Source organism: Cannabis sativa, chromosome 5, assembly GCF_029168945.1.
Source record: "Cannabis sativa cultivar Pink pepper isolate KNU-18-1 chromosome 5, ASM2916894v1, whole genome shotgun sequence".
NCBI lineage: Eukaryota > Viridiplantae > Streptophyta > Magnoliopsida > Rosales > Cannabaceae > Cannabis > Cannabis sativa.
Genome location: NC_083605.1, coordinates 62984235 through 63002146, shown reverse-complemented (window position 1 = coordinate 63002146; position 17912 = coordinate 62984235). Strand labels below are relative to the sequence as shown.

At 34.1% G+C, this 17912-nt stretch overlaps 1 protein-coding gene across 2 annotated transcripts; it reads right to left on the bottom strand.

Annotated features, from left to right (window-relative positions):
* Window positions 1-2103: 2103 nt before the first annotated feature.
* LOC115717271 (K(+) efflux antiporter 5) lies at window positions 2104-8530 on the bottom strand. 2 transcript variants are annotated; one of them, XM_030646239.2, is made up of 20 exons: window positions 8061-8530; window positions 7513-7556; window positions 7180-7247; window positions 6965-7049; window positions 6799-6860; window positions 6112-6187; window positions 5923-5997; window positions 5713-5784; window positions 5532-5615; window positions 5352-5420; window positions 5178-5255; window positions 4976-5064; window positions 4433-4529; window positions 4296-4349; window positions 3844-3939; window positions 3422-3610; window positions 3182-3259; window positions 2933-2977; window positions 2750-2845; window positions 2104-2615 (listed from the first exon to the last, which is right to left on the bottom strand). In XM_030646239.2, exons 1-20 carry the CDS (start codon window positions 8281-8283, stop codon window positions 2574-2576), a joined length of 1722 nt encoding a protein of 573 aa, XP_030502099.2. In that variant the 5' UTR covers window positions 8284-8530; the 3' UTR covers window positions 2104-2573. The 2 variants fall into 2 exon arrangements, with proteins under 2 accessions (XP_030502099.2, XP_060971802.1); XM_061115819.1 differs by having other exon boundaries at window positions 2104-2845.
* Window positions 8531-17912: the final 9382 nt, after the last annotated feature.

Genomic DNA, 17912 nt, shown 5'->3' with positions numbered 1-17912 from the left:
AGGAATCTTTATTCACATAGTCATGTTTACTTTCCAATGTGTTGACAGCACAATAAACAGGATCAAGTATGTGAAAAGGATTTCAGATGAATTCATACACTATGTACATATAATCATGAAACAAATCATGTGAACCATGCAACATTAAATGTTATTTCTGATCTATATTAATAAGTAAATCTGATTATATTGAAATGAGTTTTATTTTGGGCATAAATCCCAACAATAACTCCATGGTATAGAATTATTTCTTGTGCCTTTAAACTAAAATTATCATGAAAAGAGTAGTGAAAGTGTGTTAGTTTGATCAACTTTAATTAGTTTTATCTTCAATTTTTATTTAGCAAGCTAATTTCTAAATCTTGTAGAAATAGTTATTTTTAGTTGTGTTTATTTAATTAAATATTGGTTGTTTGTTGTTAGGAAAGAAGAATTAAACTACTAGGAAAAAGAAAATGATGCAAGGATAAAGTGGGAGTAGAAACTAAAATTGGGCTGAATTGCTGAAGCATTGCTGCAACAAATTCAGCATTCTGGACAGTGACGTGGAAAAAAGTTGCAAAACAAATTTCATTCATCCACATCAGCACGTACGTAACAGCCAGTTGGCGTAACTTGGCTGTTATAGAGGGAGGAGACAAAACCTAATGTGCCAAGATTGAAAAGGAATGAGCTTCCATTTTTAGGGTATTACATTGTACCCTGAGGAGCTAGCAATTTACCAAGTACAGCCACCATCTTCTTCAGCATGAGCTAAGCTGCCATTTTTAGAGAAAATTAATTGCAGAAAGTACAGTACCGAAAATGAATAGCCTAAGAGAGGAACTCACACGAAAAAGAAGGAGATCACAAGCTTCATTTGTTTGAATTTCTATTCTCTTTCTTCTATTATCTTTCTTTCTTTAAATACTTGAAGTTTGTTAAATTGTAAAGAATCAAGTAGCAGTCATGGATGATCAACTTTTATTTTGGATATTATTTTCTGGTTTGAACATGAGCTAAGCCTGTTGAAGCTTGAATGGCTATGAACTCCTATGTTTGGTATGATTATTTTTAAGTATATTTTAGCAACTTTGCCTTTCTTCATTCAAGTGAGCTTACTGTTTATTGATTGTTATTACTTGGCCATGAGTAACAATTTACTAAGCTAAATCTAGTTCTGGAAAGGCTAGATCTAGTAGTTACAACTTGGATGATGCAAGTGAATACCTAGATTTAAATTTTTCTTAGTAAATGGATATGAATATTTTTATTACCTTACATAACTTGAAAATTGATGATTAATTTTTGTTCTGCAATCTAATTTTATATAGGAATATAATGAACTAAGTGATATAACTTAATTTGTGAGTTATGAAAAATTCTCATAAACATAGAAGAAATATTGTTAACTCTGTACAACTTTACTGAAACAATACTGAAAAATTGGATAGATTAAATTTAGCAATTTAAGTCTATTTTTCCATAAATACATTTTGTTGCAGATAATTTTTAAGTATTAATTATTTTATTTTGAGTTTATTTTCATTGTCACCAATTTGTTTTACTTTCATCGATTGTCACAAATTATTTTTCTTTCAAAAGACCTTAAGTTGTTAACTAGTTAGTTTTACATTTATTTTATTTGCAATCCGTCTAGAGACGATCTTACTTATCACTTTATTAATTGTATTATTGTGTATACTTGCGTACATTAATTTTCACAATAAGTAAAAAGACTAAACATGGTTCAAACAATGCCGCATGTACACTTTTTTTTTATTTGATACACGTGTGAAATAGACTATTGAACACCGCACTGTATTATAAATTATTCTAAATTTTTCAAAAATTTATAAAAAGCCTTAAATAACTATAACAACCACAAAATATATGTACATATATATTGACTAAAAATTTTCATTTGAATGCCAAAATATATAGGGTTGAATCAGTACACTCGATTTTTGGGTGCATTAAAGCACTATATTCTTAGGAAAAAAAAATTGAGTTTATAATTATTATTCAGTAACTGTTAGTATAAATGGGGTGTAGCAGTACACCCTAGGTGCACTAATCCAGCATATTAGATTTGTGGGCGTGGCAATGAACTAACACTAGAAATAAGACAAACCATTCAAGTTCAATGTATTATGCAAAACAAATTAGACAAACAGGACTCATTTAATGTTAGTTACTTGTAGCTACCACATCATAAAACCTCAATACAATGATATACTAACATATTCCTATTTATCTGTACTGTAATGTCTTAGTCTTCTGTATTAGGAGTAACTTCGTAACTTTAATATGAATATATAATGATGTTACAAGATGTCAAGGACTCGTGTCGTGTGTATAGTGTAATGAGTCCTTGAGAATTCCTATATACACATATCTAAAGAATAGTCGAAAGAATATTTATGTACATAAGAACTCCAAGTCAAGTTTAAACAAAATTTAAAATTCTGAGTGTTGTCTTACCTCTACCGTAGAATTGGCATTAGATATGCCCTATTCCAATATTGTTAGCAAAATTGCTGCCAATTGAGCTATATAACCTATGGACCCAAGACTAGGAAAAACGTGGATGGTCATAACATTCTGTTAAACGAATCAATCATCGAAGCTTTCTCCTGTAAAACATGCAAAGAATAAGATGTAAATTCACGAGAGCATGGCAAGGTTCCAACTCTGGGGTACAACAAATATATGGCACAATAATTAGAGAGAGAGAGAGAGAGAGAGAGAGAGAGAGAGAGAGAGAGACCTCAATCTGAATGTTGCTCTCGGAGGGAAACCAGTGCATGAGAACTCCCAGATTTAAAACAGCGGGTATCAATTTGAATAGGAGAGGAGTTGTTACCTGTAAATCAAATAATTTACCAGGGTAAGGACTTCTTCATATAGACCAACAAAAGAGCCATAATCCACTCTCATTTAAACAACTTACTAGACTAAAGGCTGTTGTTCCAAGAAGAAGCAGATACATCTTTCCCTACAAAAATCAAGTCAAAGAAAACAGCAATAGAAAAGAGAGAATTAGAAAAGGACTACAAAAGATAGCAATAACAAGTGGAATTGCTTTCCTTTAGGTGCCTGTGTTTACATATGACCATAAACAAAAGTTTCATAATTGTTTTCCGTAAACCACAAACCAAGCCATATTCATATGCATATGACAACAGCAGAGAGCAGTTACCTCAATTAGATGAAGATTAGACGCACGACTGAGAAGAACAAAGGCAAATTCTCCTATTTGAGCAAGAGATATTCCTACCTGCATATTGTAACAAAACGCAATGAATTCTATTTATTTTTAATTTGCCAAGTAAAGCTCATCTCTTCTATTTTGGGGGTAATGTGTTGGAGAAGGGGGTTCAGGAATCTGAGTTCACCTATTAACAAAAACATTCACTAAAAAAGTAGATAATTAACTTACAATAAATGATGTTTTGATGCTATATCTGAAGGCCTTGGTAACTATAGTGACAACAGCCGTCTTTATAACTATAACCAAAATGACAGATGCTAGAAGTATATCCACGTGGCTCCAAAGAAAATGTACATGAATGAGCATCCCAATACTCGAAAGGAAGAGAGCTGCAAATAAATTACGAATTGGTTCCACCTAAAATGTAGGGAAATTGCATTTTAGAAAGTATTTCACTGAAACTTAAGTAAAACAAATACGAAATTAGAATTCAGCAAAACCCTAATGTGGAAATCAAAGTCCTCACAAGAAGATGAATCCATTTATGAAATTTTTCAAGCCGTTATTGAACCAACTATCCATATGTTCACATATTGAATTTTGTACCTTAGCAGCATATAAAGTAGATACTTTAGAAACCAGAATAGTACCTGATCTAAAGTATGTTGAGCAAAATCAGTGGTAGATATCATGACTCCAGCAACAAAAGAGCCCAACTCAAGACTAAGACCCAGCTTATCACTGCACTGAAAGATTAGAGAGAATTCATATGTTAGAAATTCCAAAGAGAAGTACTGTTGTTCAATTTGCTCAAAGCCAACGAGGCATATAGAATTTTCTAATCTCATGAAGAGGCTTAAAGTTTGAAGCTTCCATCAAGTTTAAACCACTTATAAAACCATACATCTGGGTTATCTTATCATAAAAATTAGCTGTTCTTCAAAAAACTCTAGCTACAGTTTAGCTAACTTACAGATTTAATTGATGACAGTACTTAGTACATACATGACTATCTTGAAAAGTACAAGTAAATTAAATAGAACTAAAACGAATTCAAATGTATTAATGGTTATTGCCATTGACATGAACAACTGTTACTTACCCAAGCTGACAATAAGCAAAATGCCACAGCAGCAAGCTGATAGAGCTCATTTGTCTGGTTCAGAATGAATTAAGATCAATCATAGGGTCAATCTAGAAAGACAGACAAGCTTTCTCTGGTAACTGTTTAAAACTTACTTGAGAGGATAACTGCATCATCAGTTTCAAAAAGCGGGGTACAAATGACCAGGACAACAGAGATGCCACTGTGAGATAAATTGATAATACCAGCATCCTGAAGTCAAATAATAGATAAAGTGTGTTCAATAGTTCTCATCTAGGGTGCCACTGCTTTTCATATATATAGATAAACAGATAATATATATACACACACACATATTAAAATATATATATATATAAATTTTAATGTAAGAACTATTTGATAAAGGAAGCAGATACAACATATGTTGCTCTGTTTGCTTCTCCAACCAGACAAAGAGATATGCTGCAGACAGGAAAAATAGCACCTATATGGGGTGATGGACTGACTTTGGATAAAAGAAATTAATTAGAGTAATGAAAGAAATATATAGCCTTAGCCTATAAATAACATGATTCTAATCGTATTCCAGCAAAATAGAAAATAAATAAATATATTATGGAAAATATTAAAAAAATAGCTACAAAAAATGTTATAAAGGTCATGAAAGAAATAAACACTTCAATGTTTAAACAACTTACAGCTTTCCCATTGAAATCATTCCTTGCAAAAGGCCACTAGTACCACCCAAAACTGGGAGCAAAGCAAACAGTAAACCAACAGCACAATCCTGAAACACTCCATTATTATAAATGAATGCAGGATGAGCCAAAAAATCAAAAACAAGTATAACTTGATATTAAGAGCCACATACATATGAACAAAATTTGGAGTACATGATACCTGAAAAATAAGTGTCCCTATTGTAACTTGACCAGGAAGAGAATTGTTAGTATTCCGTTCTACCAGAAACTTTATTACCTGGCAAAAGAGTGTATGAGAAGAGATATAAGGACTTGCATCCAGTAATTTGCAGGCAAGAAGTAAAGAGAAAAGGAAAATGCATCTACAACACACCACAGCAGTTGATGACATTGACAAGAAGGAACCAACAAAAACACCCTCAGACAACTTCGCCCCACATAACTGCAAAGTTGGCAGATAAGTAGTAATTTAGAGTCAGTTTTGACAGGCAACACTCATTATGGAATTACATAACAGAAGAATTGAAACATTTAAATACTATCAGCACTATACCATAGCAGTTACTCCACACAAGAACATAAATGTTATGATCTGAAGGAGTCCTCCTATAACAGCTACAGGCCCCACTGCTTTTAGCTGCGTTAATGAGCTTTTCAGATGAAGGAAATTTTCCTATATTCCACTTCAGCTGTGTTATTTTAAAAAATCTTAATACAATATACTCTATACAAACCTTTGTTAAAGAAAACTCCAGCCCCAAAGCAAAAAGAAGAAATACTACACCAAATTGGGCAACAGTTTCAACCTGCAAGAAACGGAAACATATGATAAATGGTAACTGAAAACGTGGTACCCTCAGCCAATCATGGAGAAGGGTGTACCATTGGTTTTGGGAAAGAGAAAGAAAAGGAAGCTTGTCTAGAGGCTATACACTATAACACACCTGTACCATTTCACTAATGAATTTAAGCCCCCCTGGTCCAATGATAGAACCAGCAAGAAGATAACCCACAATAACCTTTGTCCAAAATAAAAAAGAAAAATCTCAAGCTATGGTTATGGTCAATTTATATCAATATCAATTAAAATGTACAAGCGTGAACGACAGTACAAGAAGATTTTAAAAACAAACCGGTTGTCCCAAACAAGAAAACAGAATGCCACCAATGGCAGCAGAAACTATAACAACCACCAAGTCGGAAATTAATCTGCAATGATATAGATAAACAACAAAGCATATACTTTAATTAGTAAAAATGTGAAGAAAAAAAAAAAGTAACCTATGTTTCAAAGGACTTATTTAACACAATTTTCTCAATAGGAAAAAGAAACTTCAGGCCAGGCTTTAAATGTCAGTTCCCATAAATTATAGAAGTTAGCTATTGAAGCATCTTTGCAATGTAACAACCCTTGAATGTTTTCAAAATGAATTTTTAATAATAACAAACCTAATAGCAGTTCAGAAACCATTAGAGTTCCAGAATATAGGAAAGGGAAGGTTGCTTCTTTGGCCATCTCATTAACGATTGTTATAGATATTGCTTAAAATTTATCAATCAATCTTTTTAGTTGTCATTTTTCCTTGTTATAACCTCAAAATGATATTACTTTCATTTCAAAACAGCACAAAAAGGTCGAATTCCCCCGGCTAATCCATTGAAAAACACATAAAGACAAACATTCAATTACTCGTTCCCTAAAGCATTTATCAATGATATTTCAAGTTGTGAACAAAGCTAGAACTATTGAAGAAACTATAGTCAAATCATTAAAAAAAAAAAAAAAGAAACTAGAGTTAAGAAGATAAAGGAAAATGTACCTCAAATCTACTTGAAGAATTGGAAACTTGGATTTCTTGTTTGACATGACAAACACATTATCCTGTCATTAAATAAGTGATGTAAGAACAAACAAAATCATCGCAAGTGCTGTCATACCTCAGAACTTTCTTCTACACACCTAAACACAACTTATTCACCGATTACCTTTTTATCAATCAAGGTTGTCATGTCATCAGAGTCTTCATTCTCCAAAGAAAAAACATCTTGCAGCTGGAAAGATCTTGTGCCACTGAAAAGATAAAAACTATTACTTATGGAAAAGCAGAAGTAGACTCGTACAATTTCACCTTAAAATAAATTAGTCATTAGACAAAAATAATAAAACCAGGACTGCGATTCATATTGATAAACTCCCATACTTGGCTTCTTGTGTATCATTTTTCTTGCCCTTCTCATGAGTGATTTTGGCTACAGTCTCCAGAACAGCCTGTAAACATAAAATTAGGAAACAACTTTAACACAGTTAAAATGATTTCCTTCTTTTTTTTTTTTTTTTTTTTTTTTTTGTCGGGGTGGGGGTAACGCAGTGGAAAAAAACAGTTTAAACATTTAAGTATATGCAGAACCCCAAATGCAAAAGCTATGAACATATCTTTGATCTATTTAGGCAGCCGTATAGCGATGAATCATACTGTTTAACCTAATAATAAAGCTATGTATTACGGCAATTTGGTAGAGAAACAAAGACCTACTTGTTGATCAGCTACACTGTTGTTAAAGCTGCTTGCATCAGGTCCTAGCATATAAGGAAATAAAAAAAAAAAGGAATGTCAAAAAAAAAAAAACAGAAGCCTCTTTTGGACATAATACGGTTAGCAGCTGAAAATGTAATTACATAATGTATAAATGCATGCTTTGTGCAGAATCAGTAAAGTTACCCAACAATACAAGAAAACGAATAATAAACTTTCCATGAACCCTAAAAGGCATACATTGTTCGCTTCACTATAAATGCATACCATTTTGTTTGGCATGCGCCTAGTTGAATAAAAAACTTTGGCCAGCAAAATAAACTATTACTCTCTCAATTTTTTTTCTTTTTTTCCTGTTTGATGTGTGATCCAGGTACGGATTTTTCAATTCGAGAAAATGTCAGAAACGAATTTAACTTCGCGTACACACTAATCGAAATTTGAGAATTTCATTCAAAATTCAGCTTTCTCTTTACCATACTATCTAGCCAAACAAACAAGATTCAAATGTAAATAGAGACAACATGTTAAATAGCATATATTCGAACCTTCAGGCTGATCATTTTCGGAAAACTCTTTCTCGAGAACTCGATCGAACATTTTGGCTATGGTGTCGTTCGATTCTGGTGCGGTGGAGTTTAACAAATTTCCATAGAACCTCTCTCTGATCTCTTTATCGGACCTCACAGAGCTGGAAATCCTGGCGTAGATCAAAATCGTGAAAAGACAGAACCAGAATCGAAAGGCTCCGCCAATCTGACTCTTCGCCATGATTTTTATGTATAAAAAGAAAAGAAAGAGATAAATGAAAACACAAAACAGTTGTGCTTGTAAAAATTCGGAGATCGAATCTAAAATGTAAAGGCCAAGGAGAAACAATGGCAGAAAAAGAGGTTGCTAAAGAAAAGAAAAGAAAAGAAAAGAAAAGGGGTATTTATCTTAAAACCAAAGCTTTCAACTGCAAGATCTCTTCTCTTCTCTTCTCACAGTTTGACGTTCGTTAGTTTGGAAGTTTAATTACACACCGGAGGCGGGACCTATAATAATAAATTATAATTATTAGAAAACGTAATTCTTTTATTATTATTATTATTATTATTATTTGAAAATAGAAAACGTTATTTTGGAATATTCATTTTCCCTTAATGGCTTGTACTATATAGTCTACAACTACGAAATTCTTTAGGCTAATTACGATTTTTGCCCCTGAACTTTAACATGTACCAAATCATGCCCCTAAACTTTTAAGGTTGTTAAAAATGTCCCCTGAACTATTGAGATTATTAGATTTAAGGACTTTTGTCAAGTTCATTCAATTTTACTATTTCAGTAATTGTTTATGTACCAAACCATGCTCCCCATACTTTAATATCTACCAAATCATGTCCCTCGAACTTTGACATGTACTAAATTATGGCCCATAAACTTTCATCCAGATTAGACTTTTTTACTACAATTGGAAAAAAGTCCTTAAATCCAACAACCTTAATAGTTTAGGGGGCGTAATTAAATTAAATTGAGGCGTGCGTGGTTCGCAGCTCTCTCCCATGGCGAAGAAGAAACGGGCAACCCAAAAGCTAGTGGTTGTGGTGGATCGTTCTGAAACGGAGGAGGATCTCCCTTCAATCCAAGAGGCCAATTTGGATTGCACACCGACTGAAGAGTTCCATGGCACCTACTCAGATCTGGAGGTGAACGAGGCAGCTGTTGATAGTGAGTTGAAGGAGAACCGGTCCTCTCCGAAATCGGTAAGCTGGGCGGAAGAAGTGGAGAAGAATGATTTTCAGTCTAATGCTAAAGAAATCTGGAGCAATTTCAAATCGAACCAGGTATTATCTCCTTCTACTCGGTTGTCCTATACTGAACCCAAGAAATTAGGAGATAGAGTTATTGGTGAACTTGATTTAGAGGAAGTAGAAATTGAAGCTTCTTTTTGGAAAAATGATATTGTGTGTATGGTTTTGGGAGCTAATCCACCATTCAAAGTGTTTGAAGGGTTTGTCAAGAGAGTTTGGGGGAATTTGGGAGTTGAAAAGGTAATGAGGATGCATTCAGGTTGTACTCTTGTCACCTTTAGAGATGAAGCAACCCGTGATCTTGTGCTGGAAACAAGGGTAATTCATTTTGATAAAAAACCGGTGATATTAAGGCCTTGGTCCACTAACTTGGATACAGCTAGATTGGTGAAGTCCGTTCCGGTATGGATTCGTCTAAATGGTCTTGGTCTTCAATATTGGGGGAAGAATTGCCTTAGTGCTCTTGTGAGCACAATAGGAAAGCCAGTTATGTTACCTACAAAATAAAAGGCCTGCTAGGTGATCGAAATCGCTCAGGTCAGTGAGGACTCACTCACCTACTCCTTATCTATCTAATAGTTTCTTCTATCTTCTTATTGAATTCAAAAGGCGACCCGCTGCGCCGGGCTATAAGATACAATCGTTGTACTACTTGACTGGTAAGATAAGGTGACTCAAAATAGATCAATGGTGAAATTTGCTCGTGTGTTGGTAGATATGGATATTTCTGATGAACCTCCAAAATCGATTAATTTTCTTAACGAAAGGAAGCAATTAGTTGAACAACAAGTGGAGTATGAATGGCTCCCATCAAAATGTGGTGCTTGCGGAATGTTGGGGCACATTGTTAGCAATTGCAACAACGATAAAAGACCAGAAAAACTTACAAGTAAACCAGATATAAATATGGCAACTAACGAATGGGGAAAAGAAAGATTTAATTGATGAAGTGGAAGATGATGTTCAGGTTAGACAGGGGATTAATCATGCTACTGCAGTGGTTGAAGTTCAGAAAGATAAAGGGGACCAGATGGATAAGGCTCGAAAGGGAGATGAAGAGAAAAAGAAAGCTGCTCGGGTTACTATGATTCATCGGATAGAGAATGAGAATGCTTGGATCACTCCAAAAAGAACAGGAGGCAAACCTTCTGTTGTGGTTCAACTAAAAGAACAGGAGGCAAATTTAAGAAATGGTTATGATGTGCTACAAATGGATAAAGTTGATGGAAACTTGGAGACATTTTCTAAACCAAGTTAAGATGGAAGCTTGTAATATGTTAGGTTGGAATGTTAGGGGTATGAATAAGAAGGAGAAGCATCATGCTATCCTTGAAGTTTGGAGAGAAAATAAGATCAGAGTGGCTGCTCTGTTTGAGACTAAAATAAAGCATAAAAAGGTGAAAAAGGTTGTTGAAACCAGTTTCCCTAATTGGAATTACTATTCTAGTAGGCAAACTTCTGGAAGGATTCTTCTCCTTTGGCAGAATAAATTTGTTACGGTGTCCATACGTGCTGAATCGCTACAGATGGTGCATTGTCGAATAAAAGTTTGTGAGCAAAACAAGGCTTTCTTCACCACGGTGGTTTATGGAAGCAATTCTCTTGTTGACAGAAAAGAGCTTTGGAAGCAACTTGCTGATTTGGGGAAAGTTAATGATCCTTGGATTATTCTTGGGGATTTTAATTCAGCTTTTAGCTATCAAGACCGAATAGGAGGCAAGGTAGTGAAGGCTAAAGAGTTGGAAGATGCTCAAAACTAGTTGTCTTTAGGCCAAGTTGAAGAACTTGTTAGCTCTGGGGCTCATTATACATGGTCAAACAAACATGAGGAAGGGGATAGAATTTTCTCTGAATTGGATCGTGTCTTCATCAACAATGGATGGCTAATGGAATTGCCTAATACTAAAGCTTGCTTTAAATGGGATTGGATCTCGGATCATAGCTACTGCGTAATAAAGAATTAGGAGATTAGCAAATTCGGATTTAAACCTTTTCGCTTCTGCAACCATTGGAAGCTTCATAACGGTTACAAAGAAACTGTCCTTGCTAAGTGGAATGCTAACCTGGGGAGCCTCTCGGATGTTGTCAAAAACCTACTTATGGTTAAACATGCTCTAAAAAAGTTCAATAAGGAAGTTGTTGGAGACATCGTGGTGGATTACAACCTGGCAAAACATGAGTTTTGCAAAGCTCATGAGGCTCTTGCTTACCAACCAACTGACAAAAGGTTACATGAAGAAGAAAAATGCTGCTACAACTATTTGCTTCAGCTGCAACCTAGTTACTTCAGCCATCTTAAGCAGCAATCAAAGATTACATGGATCCAATGCAATGATGAGAACTCGAGCTACTTCCATGCTAGCATGAGGAAAAGGAGAATTGAGAATAGGATCACCACTTTCACCATCGGAGACAAGGTAGAAGATGATTATCCTAAGGTAATTGATCACTTTATTACCCATTTTAAAAGCTTTATGGGAAGTCGGAGTACAGCTATTTCTGAGATTGATCATGATAGCTTGGTGTGTGGCAACAAACTGTCTCTTGAACAACAAATTAGGCTCATTGCTGCGTTCTCAAAGAGTGATGTCAAAAGAGCCTTATTTGGTATTCATTCTTTGAAGAGCCCAGGAATGGATGGGTTTCGATCTGATTTTTTCAAGCACCTTTGGCCTGAAATTGGGGATGACATTACGAGAGCAGTGCTGGGTTTTTTTCCAAATGGGATGTTTACCTTCAAAATTGAATGAAACGGTTATCTCCCTAATCCCTAAGGTTGAAGACACGAAGGGTGCCAAGGACTACAGACCGATAGCTTGCTGCAACACTTTACAGAAGTGTATCTCTAACTTGATGTGTTCTAGACTTTCAGAAGTCCTCCCAAGCCTAATTCATAGCAACCAGGGAGCCTTTATCAAGAATAGATTGCTTGCGCATAATATCCTAATTTTCCAAGATCTTCTAAAAGGCTATACCAGGAAGAACATTTCTGCTAGATGCATCATGAAGATTGATCTTAGCAAGGCTTATGATACGGTTGATTGGTACTTTATTGAAAGTCTTCTCAAGCAGCTTTGTTTTTCGTCTAAGTTTATCCAATGGATTATGGTGTGCTTAAAAGGTACTGGATACAATCTTTTATTGAATGGAAAGATTCAAGGCTCTTTCAAGGGGGAAAAAGGTCTTCGGCAAGGTGACCCGATGTCTCCTCTTCTGTTTGTTCTCGTTACGGATTATCTGACTAGACTTCTGGCCCATGCTTAGACTTATGTAAACAGAATAATCTGATAAACTTATGCTTTGTAGATGATTTACTCATTTTCTGTAGAGGGAACATCAAGGCGGTTAAGGTGATTTCCAATACTTTCCGAAGATTTTGTGAGGCAACAGGTCTGGCTGCTAACAACTCCAAATCTCATATTTATTTTGGAGGTGTTAAAGAGGTTGACAAGAAGAAGATTTTGGATGAGGTGCAAATGGAAGAGGGGTCTTTTCCCCTGAAATATTTAGGGGTTAAACTAAGACCTACAAAATGGAAAGCAGCTGTCTGTGGTATCATAAACTAAACAAGAATTTAAACTGTTGGGCTAGTAGAAATCTATCTTTTGCAGGGCGTGCTCAACTCATTCATTCAGTTTTGTTAGGTATCAGGAACTTCTGGATGAGTTTGTTTATCCTTCCTCAAAAGGTTACTGCAACTATTGATAAGTGTTGTCGTGACTTTCTTTGGGGGATGAAAGGAAATAGAAGCAAATTTCATCTGTCTTCCTGGGAGAAGGTCTACTTACCTAAGAATCTAGGTGGCCTTGGCTTTCGAGAACGAAGAAAATGGAACGAGGCGTTGATAGCTAAATTCTTATGGGTAGTTTCCAGCAAACAAGATAATCTTTGGGTTAGATGGATTCATGCCATCTATATCAAAGACAACTTTCTCTGAACTATGCCTATGAAAAATGACATGAGCTGGTACTTTAAAAAACTGTTGAGACTCAAACATAGAACTAACGAGCAAAGCCTCCAACAAGCAGTCAAAAAAGGTAAGTTTCGGGCCAAACTGTTTTATACAAACATTCTGACAGTTCCTAGAGTTGATTATGCAAGGAATGTTTGGCATAGATTGATTATGCCCAAGCATAGATTCATCTATCGGTAGGTGTGCAATAATCATTTTTTAACTAGAGATAACTTGAGGAAATTGATGAGTGTTGCTTCGGATCTTTGTCCAGTTTGTGAAAATGAGATTGAGACACATGACCATCTGTTTGTGGACTGCCTTTACACAAAGAGCTGCAACTAACCGTTGGTTTGGTAACTTCCAGTGGCCAAAGGACATCTCGGAGCTTCAAAAAGGGACCCCAAAAGCTGCTTTCACTTTGAGAAATCAACTTCAGAATGTTGTTTTGGCAACAGTGTTGTACTTCGTGTGATGGAATAGAAATCTTTGTGTTTTTGAATCTAAATGTATGACTGTGGGTAGTGTTAGCTTGATGATTAAACAGTTGATTAAATATAGAATTTTGCATTTTATAGATAAAAGAGACAACAAGGCAGGGCAGTATGTAAGGGTCGCGGCAGAGAGTTGATGACCTACTGTGTTGTCTTTTTGTGCAGCCGGTTTGGCTGGGCTGTTTTGTTCTGGTTTGGTTTATGTAATAAAATTCAGTCTGTTCAAAAAAAAAAAATGTTCAAGGGCCATTTTTAACGACCTTAAAAGTTTAAGGGGCATGATTTGGTACATGTCAAAGTTCAGGGGCAAAAATCCTAATTAGCCAATCCTTTAAAAACAACAATTAAAGGAATATTGGCTGCTAAACTTAAATTTTACGTTTTGTAACACTTAATCACAAAAATTAAATTTTGGTGGCAAAACCTACTGAACTCCTGTTTTGCTCTGTACTTCTTCGTCCAAAAATCACAATTAAGTGCCACGGTGGACTATCCAAGTGTACACACTTGTACACATGGAAAATTTTAAGTGGTCCACATAATATTAATTTTAAAAAATAATTATAACTATTTTTAAAAAATTCAAAAATTCAAAAAAAATATATATATATTTTTTTTTACTTTTTTTTCTTTTTATTTTTCTTTTTTTTTTTGAAAATAATTTAAAAATTATAAAAATAAATAAATTATAAAAAGATTATTTTTTTTATTTTCTTTTTTTCCCTTTCCTTTTTCTTTTCTTCTTCTTTTTCACTAGCAAACCTTAACCCCGGCGACACAATGGAGGAAAGGAGGTTGCTAAAGAGAAGAAAAGAAAGGAAAAAGGGTATTTATCTTAAAACTGAAGCTTTCAACTGCAAGATCTCTTTTCTTCTCTTCTCTTATCACAATTTGACGTTCGTTAGTTTGGAAGTTTAATTACACATCGAAGGCGAGACCTATAATAATAAATTATTATTAGATTACATAATTCTTTTATTATTATTATTATTATTATTATTAGGCTAATTAGTAATTTTTCACCCTGAATTTTGACATGTAGTAAATCGTGCCCCCTGAACTTTTTCGGCTGTTAAAAATTCCCCCCGAACTATTGAGATTGTTAAATTTAAGGACTTTTGTCTAATTTCATTCAATTTTACTGTTTCAGTGATTGTTTATGTACTAAACCATGCTCCCCAGACTTTGATATCTATCAAATCATGCCCTTCAAAGTTTGATGTGTACTAAATCATGCCCCTTGAACTTTCATCCATGTTAGAATTTTTTTACTAAAATTAGACAAAAGTCCTTAAATTTAACAATCTCAATAGTTCGGGGGAAATTTTTAACGGCCAACAAAGTTCAGGGGGCACGATTTAGTACATGTCAAAGTTCAGGGGGAAAAATTACTAATTAGCCTAGCCTTATTATTATTTGAAAATAGAAAACATAGTTCTAGAATATTCATTTTCCCGTAGTGGCTTGTACTATATAGTGTACAACTACAAAATCCTTTAAAAACAAAAAAAAAATATTCTTAACTTTTTTAAAAGGTAAATAAAAATTTGGGACTTTTTCATTTTTACACTTCGAAATAGTTTTTTTTTTCTGTATTTTTATTAAATTCTACATAGAAACTCATATTGCAACTAGCGCTACATCCTAAATTACAACAAAAAACTGTATAGAAACCCATATTGCAACTAGTGCTACAACCACTTTAGAAACCCAAACCGTAAATTTGAAAAAAGAAAGTTAAAAAAATAGTATATGGGGTAATTCTCCTAAAAATTTTACATAGTCCATTACATGCACATAATATTTCCAGAATCAATTAAAATATACTAACTGAGTTGATATCTTCAATTAAATGACTCATAAATTGCGAACAATAAAACATCAAAATAAAATAAAGGAGAAAAATATGGCAAACCATATTCAAAATTTTTGATATTAAATATCGAAGAACCATAAAATAAAGTGTCAAACAACACTGGAAAAAAGTCTGGAATAACGTGTGCAACCAAATCCAAAAAAGACTAGAGATTAAACAGGAGTAAAAACTCACAATTATTATAACGAAACAAAAACTATTGACCCGTAAAACAAGACACACATGAGAATAAAATGCAATGGACCTAATCATTGAAGAATCCTCCTCTACAACCCATCTCACTGAAAATAACAACATAATCTTCGGATAGAATCCGAGAAACCCCCGAGATCAAACCATGGCCCAAAGGGTCCTTACTAGAGACATAAAATCCAAAATCCACCACCACCTTCTGTTAGGTTTTATGCCCTACATAAAACTCATTTCAATATAATCAAATTTACTAATTAATAAAGATCAGATATCACATTTTATGTTGCATGGTTCACATGATTTATTTCATGTTTATATTTAATGTATAAATTCTATTAAGTCCAGAACATATGTATTTGTTCATGATTATAGTGTTGTCAGCACAGTGGAATATTATCATGTTTATATGTTCGAAAGGTTAATTCCTTGATTTATCAGTTCACTGGATTTAGACTGGCATGATATTCAGCGATAGGTATACTTACACATTGGATAAGTGTTATGTCCTTTCCAGGGCATTGGCAAAGTGTACCAGTATCAGATGTATGGAGTATACACTGGAAGGGACCGATATTGAACTTTGATTAGATATGATAAATTTACCGTAACATCTATTCAATTCAATATCACCTAGTTGATCCTAGATCAAATGATCTTAATCCTGACATGATTAGGTTCGATCTCAAGAGTGTTATTCATGTTCTTTGATTTTTTAGTTACGCCTACTTTTTGGTCAGGGTGATATGTACATTTGGGGAACTGTTACGAAAATTATGAACAATACGCAAGTGCACGTAATCAAGTAGTAAACTCACGCAGGTGAGGTCGAACCACAGGGAATTGAACTGAATACCACTAAATTAGACTTTTGATTCAATTTGGTAGATAAATAATTTTGATAGATTTTGAAATAAAGAAAAACAAGAAAATTAAAGAAAGCAATAAAGGTGTTTAATCAAGGATGAGAAATTAGGGAAAAGAATCATGTTGATTTAATTACCCAGCTATTAATGCTAATTACTATTCTCTTTCTCAATGTGAATGACAAATTATAAAAATAAACCTAACTCTTTTCAGATCTTTTATGTCCGAAATCACATGTTATCTAATCATCTCTGAGATAGATTAACATATAATCAGCATTAAGCAATAATCTAAATGTCACAAAGGCTATGCAAATACTTTCGTTTCACATCAAAACCTAGTTTATCCAATTTTAGCATTCCCAATTCTCACTTTTCAGATTTTGAATTAGGATCATAGAACATGTAGAAGGTGATCAATCTTAAACATGTAATTAAACACAAATATGGATAAATTCACAATCAAGAAAGGAGAAATAACAATTATCATTAACCAAAAGTAATTTCAATCAACATTCATCATCTCCCTAAATAGGAGTTTAGTTCATAAAATCCATAATAACATCCATAATCAAATCTAAAACAGAAATTAACATAGAAATCAAGAGTTTAAGAAAGAACTAGTTGGTGATTGCATTCCGGATCGCCACCATCGCTTCCTCTGCCTCCTTCTTTCACTTTTGGATCCAATTTCTACCTCCCTTCCTTCTAAAACACGAGCCCCTTAAATAGAAATTAGGGTTGCTACCTTTGAAAAAGTCAAAAACTGGCCAAAAATCTCGTTTTTCGCCCCTAGTCGCGACTACATAAAGTCTAGTCGCGACCATAGGCAAAATACAAAAATTATGCTCGCTCCCTGGCTCCTAGTCGCGACCATGGAAAGTGGTGGTCGCGACTACTGGAGCAAAATTTGACAACTTCAGCATCTTTCAGTAAAATGTGCATAACTTTCACATACAAACTCCAAATGAGTTGATTCAAGATGCGTTGGAAAGAAGAAAAAGAAATCTAAAACTTTTATGTTTTGACTTTTTCCAAAATCTGATTAGAACATAGTCAAATTTAAGCTTGAAGTTTCAGCTTTATTTTCTTGCAGAATTTTCTCTATTTTATAGATTGTTGTTTTCCGAAATTTGATCAATTTATACATTCCAAGTGTGAAACCTGAAACCAAAAAGAAAACAAGCGTAATTCTATTCCAAATATAATAATAAAGAAGGAAAACAA